Raw genomic sequence first — 16,118 nt, forward strand, 5'->3', positions numbered from 1 at the left:
CTTACATATACACACAGTTACTGTCCCTCCACACATACGACTCGGTTCTGCTTCTATGCCCCAGCTTTGTTTACTTTTTCCCACCGAGGCTTCTAGACTTCTGATTGGCCAACATTTCTGCACGGTTAGGAATCTAGCGCCACCTGCTGCTTTGGCATGTTCATAGCAGCGTTTTCCTTCATTTCTGCCTTTATGTGTGGACGGGATTATTTTTTAAAACGAAAACGGAAAATCTCCGTTTTCAAAAATACCCGTGTACGTGTGGACGTAGCCTCAGTCTCTGACTGGAAGCGCTAATTCGTCATTCGGCTTTTGTCAGACTAAAGTAACTGTTAAAACTGTTTGAAAAGCTCAGCTATACAACAAGGAGAGATTGAGAATTTCCTTTTAGTTCTCAGTTTATTTGATACTGACAAAAGTTAGTCAGTTTTGTCTGTTCTTCTGTAAAACAAACTAAGATTTATTTTTAGAATTAATATTTTGTTTCTAAGTGGAATTGACAATTTAGTCTGTTTCGTTTGTTCTATTTTGAAACTTAAACGCTTTAGCGGCTGCCTTTTGTGTAGTTTGCAATATTTGCCTTTATTTATCTGAAAAAGTCTCATGTTCCTTAAGTACATCTACCCTGTTGAACTTATTATGGGAAATAAATATTTAAATCAAAACAAGCTGCTGATTATTTCACATTTTACTTGTGAGCAACGGCACATTTAAATCTTACAAATATAGTTATTTGGCTTATATCATGATAGATATCGTTATCGCCTGAAATGAAAAAAACATATCGTGATATGAAAAAATCTCATATCGCCCAGCTCTACCTCACAGCAAGAAGGTCCCGAGTTCAATTCCACCATTGGGTCAGTGTCTTTCTGTGTGGAGTTTGCATGTTCTCTCTGTGTCTGCGTGGGTTCTCTCCAGGCAATCCGTCTTCCTCCCACAGTCCAAAGACATGCAGTTAGTGGGGTTAGGTTAATTGGTGATTCTAAATTGCCCATAGGTGTGAATGTGAATGGTTGTCTGTCTCTATGTGTTAGCCCTGTGACAGACTGGCAACCTGTCCTGGGTGTACCCTGCCTTATAGGAGAGCTGGGATAGGCGACTCTGATAAGGCTATGTGGAAGAGGATGGATGGATTAAACATGCATGTACAGTGGGGCAAAAAAGTATTTAGTCAGCCACCGATTGTGCAAGTTCCCCCACTTAAAATGATGACAGAGGTCAGTAATTTGCACCAGAGGTACACTTCAACTGTGAGAGACAGAATGTGAAAAAAAAATCCATGAATTCACATGGTAGGATTTGTAAAGAATTTATTCGTAAATCAGGGTGGAAAATAAGTATTTGGTCACCTCAAACAAGGAAAATCTCTGGCTCTCACAGACCTGTAACGTTTTCTGTAAGAAGCTTTTCTGTCCCCCACTCGTTACCTGTATGAATGGCACCTGTTTGAACTCATCATCTGTATAAAAGACACCTGTCCACAGCCTCAAACAGTCAGACTCCAAACTCCGCCATGGCCAAGACCAAAGAGCTTTCGAAGGACACCAGGAAAAGTATTGTAGACCTGCACCAGACTGGGAAGAGTGAATCTACAATAGGCAAGCAGCTTGGTGTGAAAAAATCAACTGTGGGAGCAATCATCAGAAAATGGAAGACATACAAGACCACTGATAATCTCCCACGATCTGGGGCTCCACCCAAGATCTCATCCCGTGGGGTCAAAATGATCATGAGAACGGTGGGCAAAGATCCCAGAACCACACGGGGGGACCTGGTGAATGACCTGCAGAGAGCTGGGACCAAAGTAACAAAGGTCACCATCAGTAACACACTACAACGGCAGGGAATCAAATCCCGCAGTGCCAGACGTGTTCCGCTGCTGAAGCCAGTGCATGTCCAGGCCCGTCTGAAGTTTGCCAGAGAGCACATGGATGATACAGCAGAGGATTGGGAGAATGTCATGTGGTCAGATGAAACCAAAGTAGAACTTTTTGGTATAAACTCAACTCGTCGTGTTTGGAGGAAGAAGAATACCGAGTTGCATCCCAAGAACACCATACCTACTGTGAAGCATGGGGGTGGAAACATCATGCTATGGGGCTGTTTTTCTGCCAAGGGGACAGGACGACTGATCCGTGTTAAGGACAGAATGAATGGGGCCATGTATCGTGAGATTTTGAGCCAAAACCTCCTTCCATCAGTGAGAACTTTGAAGATGAAACCAGGCTGGGTCTTCCAACATGACAATGATCCAAAACACACCGCCCGGGCAACAAAGGAATGGCTCCGTAAGAAGCATTTGAAAGTCCTGGAGTGGCCTAGCCAGTCTCCAGACCTCAACCCCATAGAAAATCTGTGGCGGGAGTTGAAAGTCCGTGTTGCTCGGCGACAGCCCCAAAACATCACTGCTCTCGAGAAGATCTGCATGGAGGAATGGGCCAAAACACCAGCTACTGTGTGTGCAAACCTGGTAAAGACCTATAGTAAACATTTGACCTCTGTTATTGCCAACAAAGGTTATGTTACAAAGTATTGAGTTGTATTTTTGTTATTGACCAAATACTTATTTTCCACCCTGATTTACGAATAAATTCTTTACAAATCCTACCATGTGGATTCATGGATTTTTTTTTTCACATTCTGTCTCTCACAGTTGAAGTGTACCTCTGGTGCAAATTACTGACCTCTGTCATCATTTTAGGTGGGGGAACTTGCACAATCGGTGGCTGACTAAATACTTTTTTGCCCCACTGTAGATGTATCCTGTACAACCATTTCACACTGGAGAAAGGCTGGAGCCTGTCCCAGCTACCATAGGGCAAAAGGCGGGGTACACCCTGGGCAGGTCGACAGTTTTAGTTGATAATGATCACTGCTCACATTCACACCTATGGGCAATTTCGATGCACCAGTTAACCTAACCCCACTAACTGCGTGTCTTTGGACTGTAGGAGAAAGCCGGAGTACCCAGGGAGAGAACCCACGCAGACACAAACTCCACACAGAAAGGTCCCAGCTTGATGGTGTATGAGTAAAAAAAAGTTTGGTAGAAAAATATTTTTAAGTGGATCTAATATTGAATTTTTCAAATACTAAAAATGTTCCTCATCAGGAACATCTAGTTATGAAATCCACCGATTGCATGGTTGATAAATCATGCAGTTTTTGGTTGTGTTTAACTTCCTGAACTGTAACGAATGATCATCACAAATGACCTAATAATCATTTTTTTAAACTGTTTTTAAGCAACTTTCAACACTTCAAAAGACTGAATTCAAAGTAAATATAAAGACAAAAACAGTGAGTCCCCACTTTTACAAAGCTGGAATTACAATATGTACTAATCAGTAATAATACTTTTAGATTTCTTTTAAGTCAACTAAACATTTCTCCTGTAAAAATCATGTCAAACACATGATGTGAAATGTGGGATGCTGCAGACACACAGATATTCTGTGTGATTAGTGATGAGCCTGATCATGATCAACATTCATATTAATATTCACTTTTATTCTATTCATGTAGCTCTGACATTAACTTGTTGACAAAGTGACCTTGACATTGAAAAAATTCTTAATATTATGCATAACCTCATGGTGATGTTCCCTTACTCTTGTATATCCATCTGTGCTTAAAAACCCGGTGTGTGTGTGTGTGTGATTTCTGATTAGCCGGTAGTCCCGTCACAGCACAATCAGCATCTGTGGCGCTTTCACTTTTTCCACCCTGGCAGACACAGACAGGTCAGACCAAAGGCGCTGCAATGCTCTTTATCTGATTTGCTCTCTGCTGGGTTAATCAGCACTCACAGCAGCTCGTTCAACTGTTTCTCTCCCTCCTATCCACTTATGACCTGGTCTGTAAGCTTTGCTCCTTGCTATGTTGTAGGTCAGATTACACACACTGCCTGAGACTGGTTGAACATTTACTTACAAATCCTGCTAAGTCTCAGTTTGTCTTCTTCCTTACAAGAAAAATACAGCCTGTGTCTTTAGTGAGACTTGTTTTCATTGTTATTGACAGTAATAGAAATAGTATTAGTGCTTTTGACTGCTGAGTATATACTTTTCTGTCAAGTTACTTCCGTGTGTGTGTGTGTGTGTGTGTATTCAGCAACCAAAATACAATCGCTTTCAAAGTGAGGCCTGCGGTTTATACACAATTGATGACAATTAATTTAGTTTTTTTAGGTAAAGATTTACTGATACTTCAGTGAACTTATAAATAAAAACTGTCTGTAGTTGGAGTGCAGTCCCTCAAGCTGCCGACCTTTTACTGGTAGTGTCCTCCACACTACATTAACTCTCCTGCTAGCTACCAATACGCCACTGCTGACGTGCTGTGTAGTAAACAACATGCAGTTCAGTTCCATTCAGGTTTATTTATGTAGCACCACTTCACAATAATGTGTATGTGCATACAGAACTTATTTTGACTGTGTACATTTGACAAATTTAGCTATTTATTGGTCATTTTAATTTGTTTGTCTGGAACAGGTCGCTCTTGCAAATGACACATTGGATCTCAATACGACAACTTGTATAAATAAAGGTTAAATAAATAAATACAACTTTGAATTCCTCTGTGGTCCTTGTGTATCAGCACCTGTATCAATCTGTTGTTATTGAATCACACATTTGTTCTTTGTGATACAAAACTCGCTTTGGAGAAATGCATATTTTGCTCCCACCGTTTGAGAAACTGGGACCCGATCAATACTGAGTTTTAGAGGCAGTCTAGCTATTATTCATTCTTTTATTTCCTCTCAATTAGATTACTGCTGTGGCCTTTTAACAGTTATCAGTCAGAACACCACTTAATAGATTTCAATTTGTTCAAAATGGAGCAGCAAGAATTCCTGCAAGAGCAAAGACAAGTGAACATAGTAGACCAGTTTAAGGACTCTGCACCGGCTCCCAGTTTGTTTTAGAAGTATGTTTAACTCTACTGTTAAAGCCTTTCATTGTCCCAGTATTGGCTCTGCAGTCACCTCCTGACTGTTCTGCACCGCCTCTTTAATACAAAACACAACTGAGTGTTTGCTGTTAGCCAGGCAGGCAGAAGAGCCTGAACTTCACAACTATCTTCTTTTTCGTTACTGTTTTTTATTTTTTAACAATTGTTTGTTTTATAACGTCCAACTTTTACATTTTTAGGTTATTGTTAGTTTATCCTTGTCTGCTGAGTCACACTGCAAATACTCTCAATGCTGTGCTTCAGTCTTCACTGGTCTGTTTGAAAATGTAGATTTTAAATAGATATGCAGCTTATGTCTATAGCTCACTATAAGATAAATAACTTTATTATTATTAATCATACTTTTATAATCATCTGCCAAACACATTGTCCACTTCGTATAGTTTTCCAAGTACAGATTTAATGTTATAAACTAGGTACATGTAGTTTGAACCGTTGTGCCTTTAAGCTAAACCCAGTCACACAGACCTAGAGACGGGTTGGTGACTATCTGGCAACCACCGGTCTCTAGGGAAAAATGAGTATTCCCCAGCTGACACGTTCATCATCAAAGTAAAGATGTGCCTTCCTGCAGCAAACAACATGTTTCCATAGGTGCAGCTTTTACTTTGAAGGCAAATATTTTGCAGTTTGTGTTGCATCTTTCTCAGGTTCTCAACTGCTTGTAGAGCAACTATTGAGCGTTTGCAGACAAGTCTGAGTCCTCACTGCAGACTACAGGCAACCCAGGCCACCTGCCACTGACCAACAAATGTGCCTGGGCCTTTAGCAGTCTTCACAGACACTGCTATCAACTTTTAGCAACACTAGCCAACTGGGGAGAGAATACACTTTGCTTTTTGGGGGGGCTTTTTCCACTTGTAGCTGGTGGTTGCCAGATAGTCTATAGCCCTGTTTGACTACGGCCTATCTGATCAAATATATTATCACTGATAGTAGTAGTGTTATTATAAGTATTACCCTTATTACATTTTACTTTGACTGCTCGTTAAATAATTATAAAGCATTTTGGAAACGATCATTTCTATTGGGTGTAACTTTGGTGCTGAAGTGGCAGAAAAATGATGATATAAGTTGATTAAATGATACTCGTCTGTTTCAGTAAACTAATAACTGCTTACATTTATTATATGTGCATGTTTGGCTGTATATGCGTGTGTTATTTTCTCAAATTGACTTCCCTGCATGACTTCACACCTTCAGCCATCAGTGTCAGTGACACAGTCAGAGCAGTTGGCTGCTTGTTGCTGAAGTGCTGTTAATTATGATGAGTGAAAGCCCCGTGCTGTGCTGGGCTGCTCTACATCGGATGTTCACGATCCATATATCGACCGCCCGCTGCCTATGATGGATACGCATGTCAAGTCCTCTCTGTGAAGGAGGTACGAGCCCAGCCGTTAGAGGGAGGGTAAAAAGCTGAGTCACATCTCAGCAACAGTCGCCTGGGCAACACCTCCATAGTGACCGGCTGAAGAAAGATAAGGTCCCTCGCTGCTCAACTAGTTGTATAACATCAGCAGACCCTGCAGCATTTTGTTGCTGCGCTGCTGATTATGCCGCACTTATCAGCTTACCCTCAAACAGCGAGCTGCAATCTGAGTTGCTCGGTTGCAGCTCCTAAATAATCAACACCCTCCGGTCTCCCTGGTGTAATTATTGTTTTGATTTCTGTTGCAGAGAAAGAGGGGAAACTTGAACAAGTACACTGCAGACTGTCATAATTATAGCTATCACATGGCACTAGCAGAGCTGAGTAAAAGAAAACACGATGGTTAGAAGTGAAGCTGTCCATCATTAAGAGACGCAGCAGTGTGGTTCATCTCATACGTGCATTTTATTGTCTTAGCTTGCGATGCTTCGTGAGTCAGCACCCCTGCTGTGCGCTTTATTTAAATGCCAGAATTGGCAGAGTATGGATCCAAGATCTTGGCAGTTTTTATGTAACTGGAGGTCAAACAGCGAAGAGAAAACAATCTCTGCCTCAGGGTTGTTTCTGCAAATAGGCTGAATTGAATTTCCTGACCGTACTGATTTGATAAAGCTCAAAGGGAAATCCCGTCTCACAGTGAATGAGTGTGATTGTTGGCTCGGGGAAAGTTTGTCTTTTCTTTTTTCCTCACATTGTGGAGTTGGTTCCAGTGAGGATTACTGCTCTGTAGCTGCACCGTTGGCCTTTGCAGAAGGCTGTCGTGTGCTGTCATAACAAGTGTCAGCGTTTGCTTGTTGGAGGTGAGAGATTTTCACTACAGAACAGCGTCTGAAGGGAGGGGTCCAGTTATGGGAAACATGTTTGTGTGATTCCTGCGGGTGGGTAAGAACGGGATATTTAATGACTTAGCATTTTTATTTGCAAACTGTGCGGGATAGATGATGATAAATTGTGTATTAGTGCACAATTATTAATTGTGATGAGTAATAATTGAAAATTGCAGATCTGTTGCCGTCTGCTGTACATATGGAGAAAATGACATTAAAGAAATTCACATAGATGCCTCCACAAATCGTGAGGTAGGTGCTGCCAGATAGTGATTCAACTGCCAAATGCCATAGGGAGAAACCCTGAAACCAGAAACCTCCCCCTGCACCAATCTGTCTGAGAATGATTGAAGTCAATCTGAGGCGGACCACGATCGTTGGAAACAGGTTGCCATGTGTCGCATGTTCCACCTCTGGGTGACCAGTTGATCATCACAGGCTACGTCCACACGTTTCTCTTGTTTTCTCTCCGTTTTGGCCCCCGTCCACACTGAGAAACGCAGCGTTTTGAAAACGCTCTCGAAAACGCATTCATTTCAAAACGGAGCTGCCCCGTCGTAGTGTGGACACTCGAAAACGCAGCCTTTCTAAAATGATGACGCATTTTAGTCATGTGATGCAGTCATTTGACCAATTAAACAAAGATAGCGGAGGGCATTATACAGCAGTTGTTTTGATTGCTCTCAATTTTGACAGATGAATATCAGTTTGTACATGCTCCAGATAGCTTTTCTTCAAATTCTTTAATTCTCACTCGCTTGTGCGCATGCGCAGGACTGAAACGTAAGCGTTTTGGGCCGTTTCAATGTGGACGCACAACTCTGTGAAAACCACTGAAAACGCTAGTGTGGGCGCAGAGCGTTTTCAGACGAAAACACGGTTTTCAGATCTATCCGGGCTAGTGTGGACTTAGCCTCAGTTACATCGAAGCAGTTGCCAAATGTGACAAAAAAATTCAATGCAACCACCGCTGCAGGGTGTGGAGAAGTACCTCATATGGGGCTGTTGAATGAAGGCTAGCAAGACAGGAGAGAGATGTCACAAAGCCAGGTTACTCATGTTTGCAGAGGATTGTATTTGATCTATATTTATTCTTTCAAAAAGCCGTTGTGTGTGTCTTTCTGTGAACCACACAATTCACTTCATTGTTAACACAGCCTCAAAACATGCTGTGACCACCAGCTGTGATTCACACACAAAGACTTTCAGCAGTGCAGTGTGCAGAGGTTAAGATGGGCTTAATTTTTGGGGCGAATTTAAGGACGATGCCACTTAATTGTGACAGGCCCAGTGTGACTCTGGCCTGCACTGGAAAGCTGGGTCTCCCGCTATTCCCTTTTTCCTGTCTACTTTTATACTATTATATTCAATCTGGATCCAATGACAGAATCTGTATCACTGATGGACATATGGTTATTTTAAAAGTCAATCTAGAGTTCCACAGTGAGTTCCAGTATCCCAATACTTAATGAAGAAAAAAATACTTCCTTATAATCCTGAAAAAGCAACAGAGCGGGGGAAAACCCTCAAACTTTATGTCAGATATAATCTGACAAGGAGAAGATAGATGAACAATAGCAGTGCCTTCCCCGCGGTTTTTATCTTAAAACAGAGTTTTGTGCACCTTGAAGTCTAAATTTAACTGGTTTCAGGAAGTAATATGAAGAAAAGCACTGTGTGGAGAAACACTCGTCAGGAAATGAACGACTTTAGCGTGAAGCAACGTAGGAACTACAGGGCTGACTAAGCATGTTTTACTTCTGGCCATAATTCAGTCAGTGTTATCCAAGCAGGAAAACACACACACACACACACACACACACACACACACACACACACACACACACACACACACACACACACACACAAATCAGCAGTGGTCAGGTTTCAGCTCTACGCTACTTTTCTGTAGGAAGTTTAGCTCCTGTGGAATATAAATATAGAGAGCTAATGTCTGTTTTAAGCCCAAATCTCCTTTCACAAGTGTGTTGGATAAATATAGAGCCACCTGTGCATCCTTGATTAATAAAGACCCTCCATTATTCAGCACCAGGCTGCTGATATTCCATCTTTCCCCATTACAGCGTGGCTCATCATGTTTCGGGGTACATATTTCTATTAATAGCCGAAGGTCACCTTTAATCTTCAGGACCCGCTGCACTGTCATCGTGTGTGGGGCCTGCTGAGGATCACTTTTGGTTTGGTCCTGAGTCACGTTTGTGGTTACGTATTGAGTTGTAATTTCCAACTTTTCCACAAGGGGGCGAGATGTAAGAGCAGGTGGCATGCAGTGGCATTGAACAGGCTCTGTAATTTTTCCCCCAGCAGGAATATTATCATAATCGTGCTCTCATTGTGGAGAGGATACCCATGTGTCATTTTAATCCCTCAGTCTATAAATAACCTTCCCTTGGCTGCGCTGCGAGTGGAAGGGCCTTCGGTTTGGTGCATCATCTTTGCCAAATAAATCACCAAATCACTTTTATTGTCACGTCACATGTGCAGGTACACTGGTACAGTACATGCGAGTGAAATTCTTGTGTGCGAGCTTCACAAGCAACAGAGTTGTGCAAAAATACAATAACATAAAACAAGAAAAATATAAGAATGGCTAAATCTGAGAGTAATAAATATATGTGCAAAATAAGAGTGTAGCTGTTGCTTGGGGGAGCTCGTGACGAGGCTGCCATACTCGGCGCCATCTTGGTGTATCAAATACTTAAGATTTAAAGTTTTTAGTGTTGTCTGAAGAAAACAAGTAGGCTAAGAAACAAAAATTAAGAAATGTCTCTTATTCATATGCCAAACACCATTGAAAAATTGGGCATACAAAACAAAATAAAGCTTTTACACAAAAAGGGAAAAAAGACTTTAGACGAGCGTTAAGAATAAGTAATAATATAGGGTTGTTAGGTTTTGGGGGGGGGGTTGTGGTTAAATGACCCATTTAAGTCTGAAAAATAACCCCAACACTGGGATTTGTTGATGGACTGATCTCTTCAGTTAGAGGCTGGAGGTTTCTTCTGCTCACTGCGCCTCAGGTCTGATTTGTTGCTGTACCACGTCATTGCCATGAAGGGTTCACTTTGGGTCTGATCATCATCTTCATCATCGTGCGTTTTTCTCTTCTCATTACCCGCTGTCAGCCTGCATTCATCTTTCAGCTGAATGGATGTCTCATCCCTCTCGTCTGCAGAAAGAAATTAATGGCTGCAGATGGTTTATCATATCAAAGCTACGCTCTGCAAAACGCCAACAGATTAAATGGTGTAATATCTTTATTATGCTGTGTATTTTATATATTGGATCTTGTTATCTCTTTTTTATATTATTCAGTTAGTACAGATGGAGATACAAAGCATGTGTGATGCATGAAAAAGAGAGAGGGTAAAATTTTCTGTTTGAGGTGGGATAAAGTGTACTTGCAGACCCATGACGTGTGTGGATGTGTGACAGCGTAGGATCATGTGAATAAGTCTGCATTCACACTGGACGAGAGACCAGTCTGCAACCATTTGGCATCCACTGGTCATGAAGTAATGATGGGTATTCTTCGACCAGTTGCGCGCCCCAGTCACACAGGTCTACAGACCATTCGATGAATGTATCAACCATCAAAGCGTTGCTGTATTTGATTCTGATGTGTTTGTTGTGCCCGTCCATCGTTGCTATTTACCTGCTAACATACCACCCTGCTCACCTGTGCCCATCATAGACTCACTTCACCATGTAGACTCTAATCAAGCACAATATGTATAACTCCACCACTCCCCTCCTTATCACCCAGGGTCCCGGCGCGTTGCTAAATGGAGTCGGAGCAGCTGTACCACAGAGGTTACTGCAGGAACAGCTACAACAGCATCGCCAGCGCCAGCAGCGACGAGGAGCTGCTGGATGGAGCCGGCGTCATCATGGACTTCCACACCACCGAGGACGACAACCTGCTGGATGGGGACGCTGCCTCCCCAGGTAGGGAGTACGGGAAATTCTTTTCCAGCGCTTTGATTGGTCAGAATCTGGACATCTTGAGCTTCCCTTCACGAATCCCCCGACCCTCCTTTCCTTGAACTCTCAGTGAGTTTCCCCATCGTTGCCATCTTACGGCTCTCTGTTGGTCTCTGGTTGTGAGTCATCGCACTGCTGACGCTTGTGTGTGCTTCTGTCTTGTGCCACCGCCACCCTCATCTTCATCATCATCAACTGTTCTCTATGTCAAACCCTGGAAAAACTTTCTCTTAAACCATCCACCCAGCATCATTGTCCTGCTTCCATTTTCACCATTGAAGACAAAGAACTTTAACTTATCTTATCTCGTATTCACTTTCTAGATTTTCTTTAAGAACCATTAACTTCTTCCTGTTTTCACCCATGAAAATTTCTGGAGCTGTATTACCAAATATGATAGTTTTCATCAATTAAATGTAACAGAAGTAACAAACATGTAAAACAGACATGGTACTTAACTGATTATCAATATCGTCCAATTAAAACTGAGTTAATTAGCTGTTTTGTAATCATATGTAAGGCAGTTTCAGCAGCTCCATGTAGTTTTTTTTCTTCCTTTGTTCATTTGTTGCTGTCTCTGCATACCACCTTATTTATAATTGTTGCTCTGTTGCGTGGTTTTATAGTTTGTCCTCTTCTAGCATCCTGTTTATCTTGCCGTGCTGTTTCCCTCGATCAGTTTGACCTTATCACCTCTTTAATGTTCTTGCTTCCTGTTTCCTAAAGTGTGCCTCATTGCATGTTGTCATTTCTGCTTTTGTGCGTTCTCCTCCTCCTTTCATCCCTTGGCACATGCAGACGTTCCTGTCAGGTAGCTGTTAAGCAGAGGTGGTGGTAGTAGTACTGTCATGTGGCAGAGCGAGTTGATTGGCTGTGTTTTGCCATGTTGGAGCAAATGTTACAGTTACTTAATTACTTCAATCACAGACAGCGCTGAATGTGATCTCTGTGCCAAGCTGCCGTGTTTCATAATTCCCATCATGCCTATCATTTTTCAGCGCGGTCACCCGCTTCTCAGTCAGTCAGCGTCTCAGTGGTGCTCCGACTCGCTTATCCCCATCAGCACCCAATCCGCAGCTTCCTGTTTTCTCTTCCTCGTCTCAGTAAATATGCTGATTCGTTTAATTTCTTACTCGCAGCTGATCAAACAGAGAGCGCGCGTCGTGCTGAGGATGGTGTCAGAGGTGTCGGCCGAGCTCGGCTCTCCAAATATGAGCCGCTCGTGTTTAGTCAGGATATCTCTGCGCTGAAGCGGTGTCTCTCTTTGAATGCAGAACGAAGACTGATTTTGGCAAGCTAGTGTGTTTATGCAGGCGATAAAGGCACCGCATTCAGTTTCAACCCTGTTTTGAGTGTTTGTTTAGCACAGAGGTTATTTTCCCTCTTTGATAAAAGGATAATTAGGATCAACTGTTTCTATTTGATACATTTCTTGAATTGCAGATGACTTAAAATGAAGATACAGTACACGACAATAATTGTTTTCTTTTTTTTGGTAAGCCTGTGCTGAAAGCACAATCCTGACTGTCATCTTTCTTTTCTGTGGTCCCGGTGATTGCAGCTCTTCTTGCATACTGAATAGTGCAGCCGTGCATCTCTGCCACTTTTCCTGCTCCTTCTCCTGACTTTAAATCTGCAAAGTAAACACTAATACCTGTAGCCAAGCATACACACATACCCTAAGAGTCAGTCTAAGTAAAGGTTGAAAGGTTTCACAGGGGAGATTCCCTTTAGTAAAGTAAAATGTTGAGTCTTGACTGAGCATTTTCATTATTACACAGTGAAACTGAGGGTGACCAGGCTAGTCAGAGGAGAGACACATGACTTTTAACTGCATGGGCGACCAGACAAGAGGGAGATTGTACGGAACAAGATCAGTCTGGCTAGCTTTGTTGTAATGATCATTAGAAATAAGTAAATCAAGTTTGGCTGGATTAAACAAAAGTATCCTGGCAGGATCTTAACAGGAGCAGCAAAGGCATCAGCTGTAGAGCTGATTGCTTGAAGCATGATTTATGTCTGCAGGTAGGTTTAGCATGCTAACACGTGTCATGGCTATTACACAACCTGATATTGTTCGTTATCAGGATTTCTTCAGTCATTGGGACTGAAAATCATGTTTATATACAGTTTTGAAAGACTGCACATGGGAGAAGTTTGCCTGCAGGGCTTTTTGTAAAAAAAAGACAAAAACAGAAAGGCAAATTAATGTGTTACCTAAAGACCTATTTTAGAGCAAATCCCCTTCTAAAACTAAATGTGTAGTTTACACCCATCCATAGGGGCTAGAGCTTATCCTAGCTGTCCGGTCGGGATTCTGTCGCAGGGCCAGCACTGAGTGATGCACAAGCATTTATAGTTACCAGCTGGAGAGAACCAATACAGGCACAGGAAGAAGATGTGAACCCAGCCAGTGGATTTAAACTGAGGAACTTGTTCCTGTGAGCAGTGATAGTGCTAACCACTCTGCTGCACCATGCAGTTCATTTTCTGCCTAAAACGAAATAGTGATTGATAACTGCTTTTCTTACAGCATTTTTTAAAAATGTATTATGAAATAGTCTTTGTTTTATCTTAAAGTAATGTTGGCAAATTTAGGGGGTTGGTTTTGCTCCTTAGCAAAGTCAAGCTCTGAAAGCGACCTCTAGAACACAGCTCGATCCTTTTTTCTTTGTAACTCAAAAACACTGCAGCACGTTCCCGGGTAGACCCTGGTCAGTTCTGTGTGTGGCTTATTTAGCCAAAGTCACAAATACATAACAGTGGCTATACTGACCACACCGTTTACAGTTTAACTGCTGTTTATGTGCACTGCCACCATCTTGGATTGTTAAGCTGGGGTCGGTGGGGTTGCTTTGACGTTCCAAGTTGGAAATCTGACTTGAGGGCATGTTCCAGCCGTAAATTTCCACTTCAAAAGAAACCATCTTTATATGGAGCACACCCCTTCCACTTCAACATGAGCTACACCTTAGTGTTTCTCACTGAGCCGCAAAGCTGTGACATCACAATGTTGTGATTGGACAGTTGCAGTGATGGCGCTGGAACAGCAACACTGTATATATTGTTAGAAAACTACGAACACAGTGACATCGGATACACAATTACAGCACTGATGTTAGTTTTTGCTCTGATTTAGCATTTTGACATGTTAGCTTATTAGTATAAAATTCTGAACATGTTTTATAGATATTAGTATATTAGTGTTCGTAAAATAGCCCACCCAATATTTTTGACGCAGGTAGTAAAAGTAATATTTAGGAGATATGGCCTGATAGTATTATAGTTCCTTAAATGTCTTATAGTACATTTTATAGTAATTGTTTGGTGTATACCAATCCAGGGTATACACCAACCATGGAGCTGGATCATTGAAGTCACTGAAATTCATCCTGTGTGGAAATATTGAGGATGGCTCTGAGAGTTGTCGTCTTTGTCTCGTCTCTTTATGTGCAGAGAGTAGCAGAGGGTGTGTTTCAGGTACTGAGTGTTTATATAAGAGGGTTTGGCTTAAAGTTCCGTGTCTTCAGGTTCTGTTGATGTACTCTGAACGTGGTGAAAAGGTGAAAGCATAAATTAACTTTAAGCTGTCACCTTTTGTGTTCTCACTGCTGCTACAAACAGAAAACTGTGAGAGAAAACACTAATTATACACTAATGACACAGTCAGACAGAGAAACCCTTTTCTTTCTTTAAGAAATCTTTAATAACTAACAGTAATTAACAGCTAATGACTGGCTTCCTTTCCACATTGATATTTTGGACCATATTGTAATGCAGCACATTACTACAGGTCTGAGCTCCACCTACCTGACTCGTCATTCATGCTTTGTGTGTGATAGACGTGGAACAGCATTCCCATGAACCAGTCTTGGTGTGAGCGAAGGAAATCTCTGGATGAATGCCTTTCCTTGAAGTTGGTGTGCTGCCCGTGTCTGCTTCTCTGTGCTATTTTTACGTGAGGGGTGGGTTCATAGAAAGCCCCGTAAAGCCCTCCTCTGAGCTTAGACTGCAGTGTGACCAAGGAGCCGGATCACTCAGTAGTCCCATGGAGTGTTGGAGTGAGACTTGTTGCACTGGACTTTTACTGGAACACATTTTATGGAAACCTGAGAGACTTGTTGTGGTTTTGCTGCTTTGAAGTGCTGACGAGGGCTTTTTTTAAAGGAGGGAGGTGACAAACTATGGCTGATATCACCTGTGCCACTGCTGAGCAGCGATAACGCGGCGTGACAAAAGGTAAGGGGGCGTGAAGGTAAAAGGATTTCAATTTGTGAAATCCTAGAATAACACATGTTAAGCCTGAAACCACAAAAGAGGGAACTGAGTCTGGTTTTTGTTTCATATAATAACACGTGATTACACTGAGTTTACAAAACATCTTTGAAACATAGGGACTGATTCTTTTTGGATTTTACCCGTGACATTGTTTTCAGTTATTTTGGAGATGTTTAACCAGTAATGTTGAGTCATAGTGCCTAAGTTCTGGGATAATATCTCGGGTGATTTTTGTTTTTGTTTGTTTTGGTCTGTGTCTGCTGTTCTGACGTGGTTGAAACTTTGTTTTTAGTTTTTATTCGGGATTCAGTTTCTTTTGCAACCCTCATAAATGTTTCATTTTCTTCTTGGATGCTAAAGGCAAGACAACACATCAGTGCCCAACTACTACATTCTGCTTTCTTTCTTTCCATCCATGGACTGACAGAGATTTCAGATAAAAACTGGTGTGGAAAGTTTTCTTTATCATTTTAGGATGTAAGTAGAGGTGTACTGTGCTGGCTGAGGCTCTAGTCTTTTCAAAGTGCTTTTTATTGGCTTTTATTGGCATTCTTCATGTGTAGTGCGTCTTCAAGTGAGGTTTTACAACTTCACAGTGT

The 16,118-nt window shown here is 41.8% G+C and overlaps 1 protein-coding gene across 7 annotated transcripts in view; it reads left to right on the top strand.

Moving 5' to 3' along the window:
* Positions 1 to 16,118, top strand: part of clcn3 (chloride channel 3) — a 43,195-nt gene that overhangs the window by 2,800 nt on the left and 24,277 nt on the right. For 4 of the 7 annotated variants that reach the window (XM_004570682.6, XM_012924507.4, XM_012924506.4 and 1 more), the window contains exon 2: positions 11,024 to 11,205. The exons of 2 other annotated variants lie outside the window; for them this stretch is intronic. In XM_004570682.6, coding sequence (XP_004570739.2) covers positions 11,043 to 11,205 — 163 coding nt within the window. In that variant the 5' untranslated portion in view covers positions 11,024 to 11,042. Of the gene's footprint in view, positions 1 to 11,023; positions 11,206 to 15,125; positions 15,481 to 16,118 lie in introns of those variants that run through there. One more of the 7 variants, XM_004570689.6, reaches the window with a different exon arrangement.

This window comes from Maylandia zebra, linkage group LG3, assembly GCF_041146795.1.
Source record: "Maylandia zebra isolate NMK-2024a linkage group LG3, Mzebra_GT3a, whole genome shotgun sequence".
Classification (NCBI taxonomy): Eukaryota; Metazoa; Chordata; class Actinopteri; order Cichliformes; family Cichlidae; genus Maylandia; species Maylandia zebra.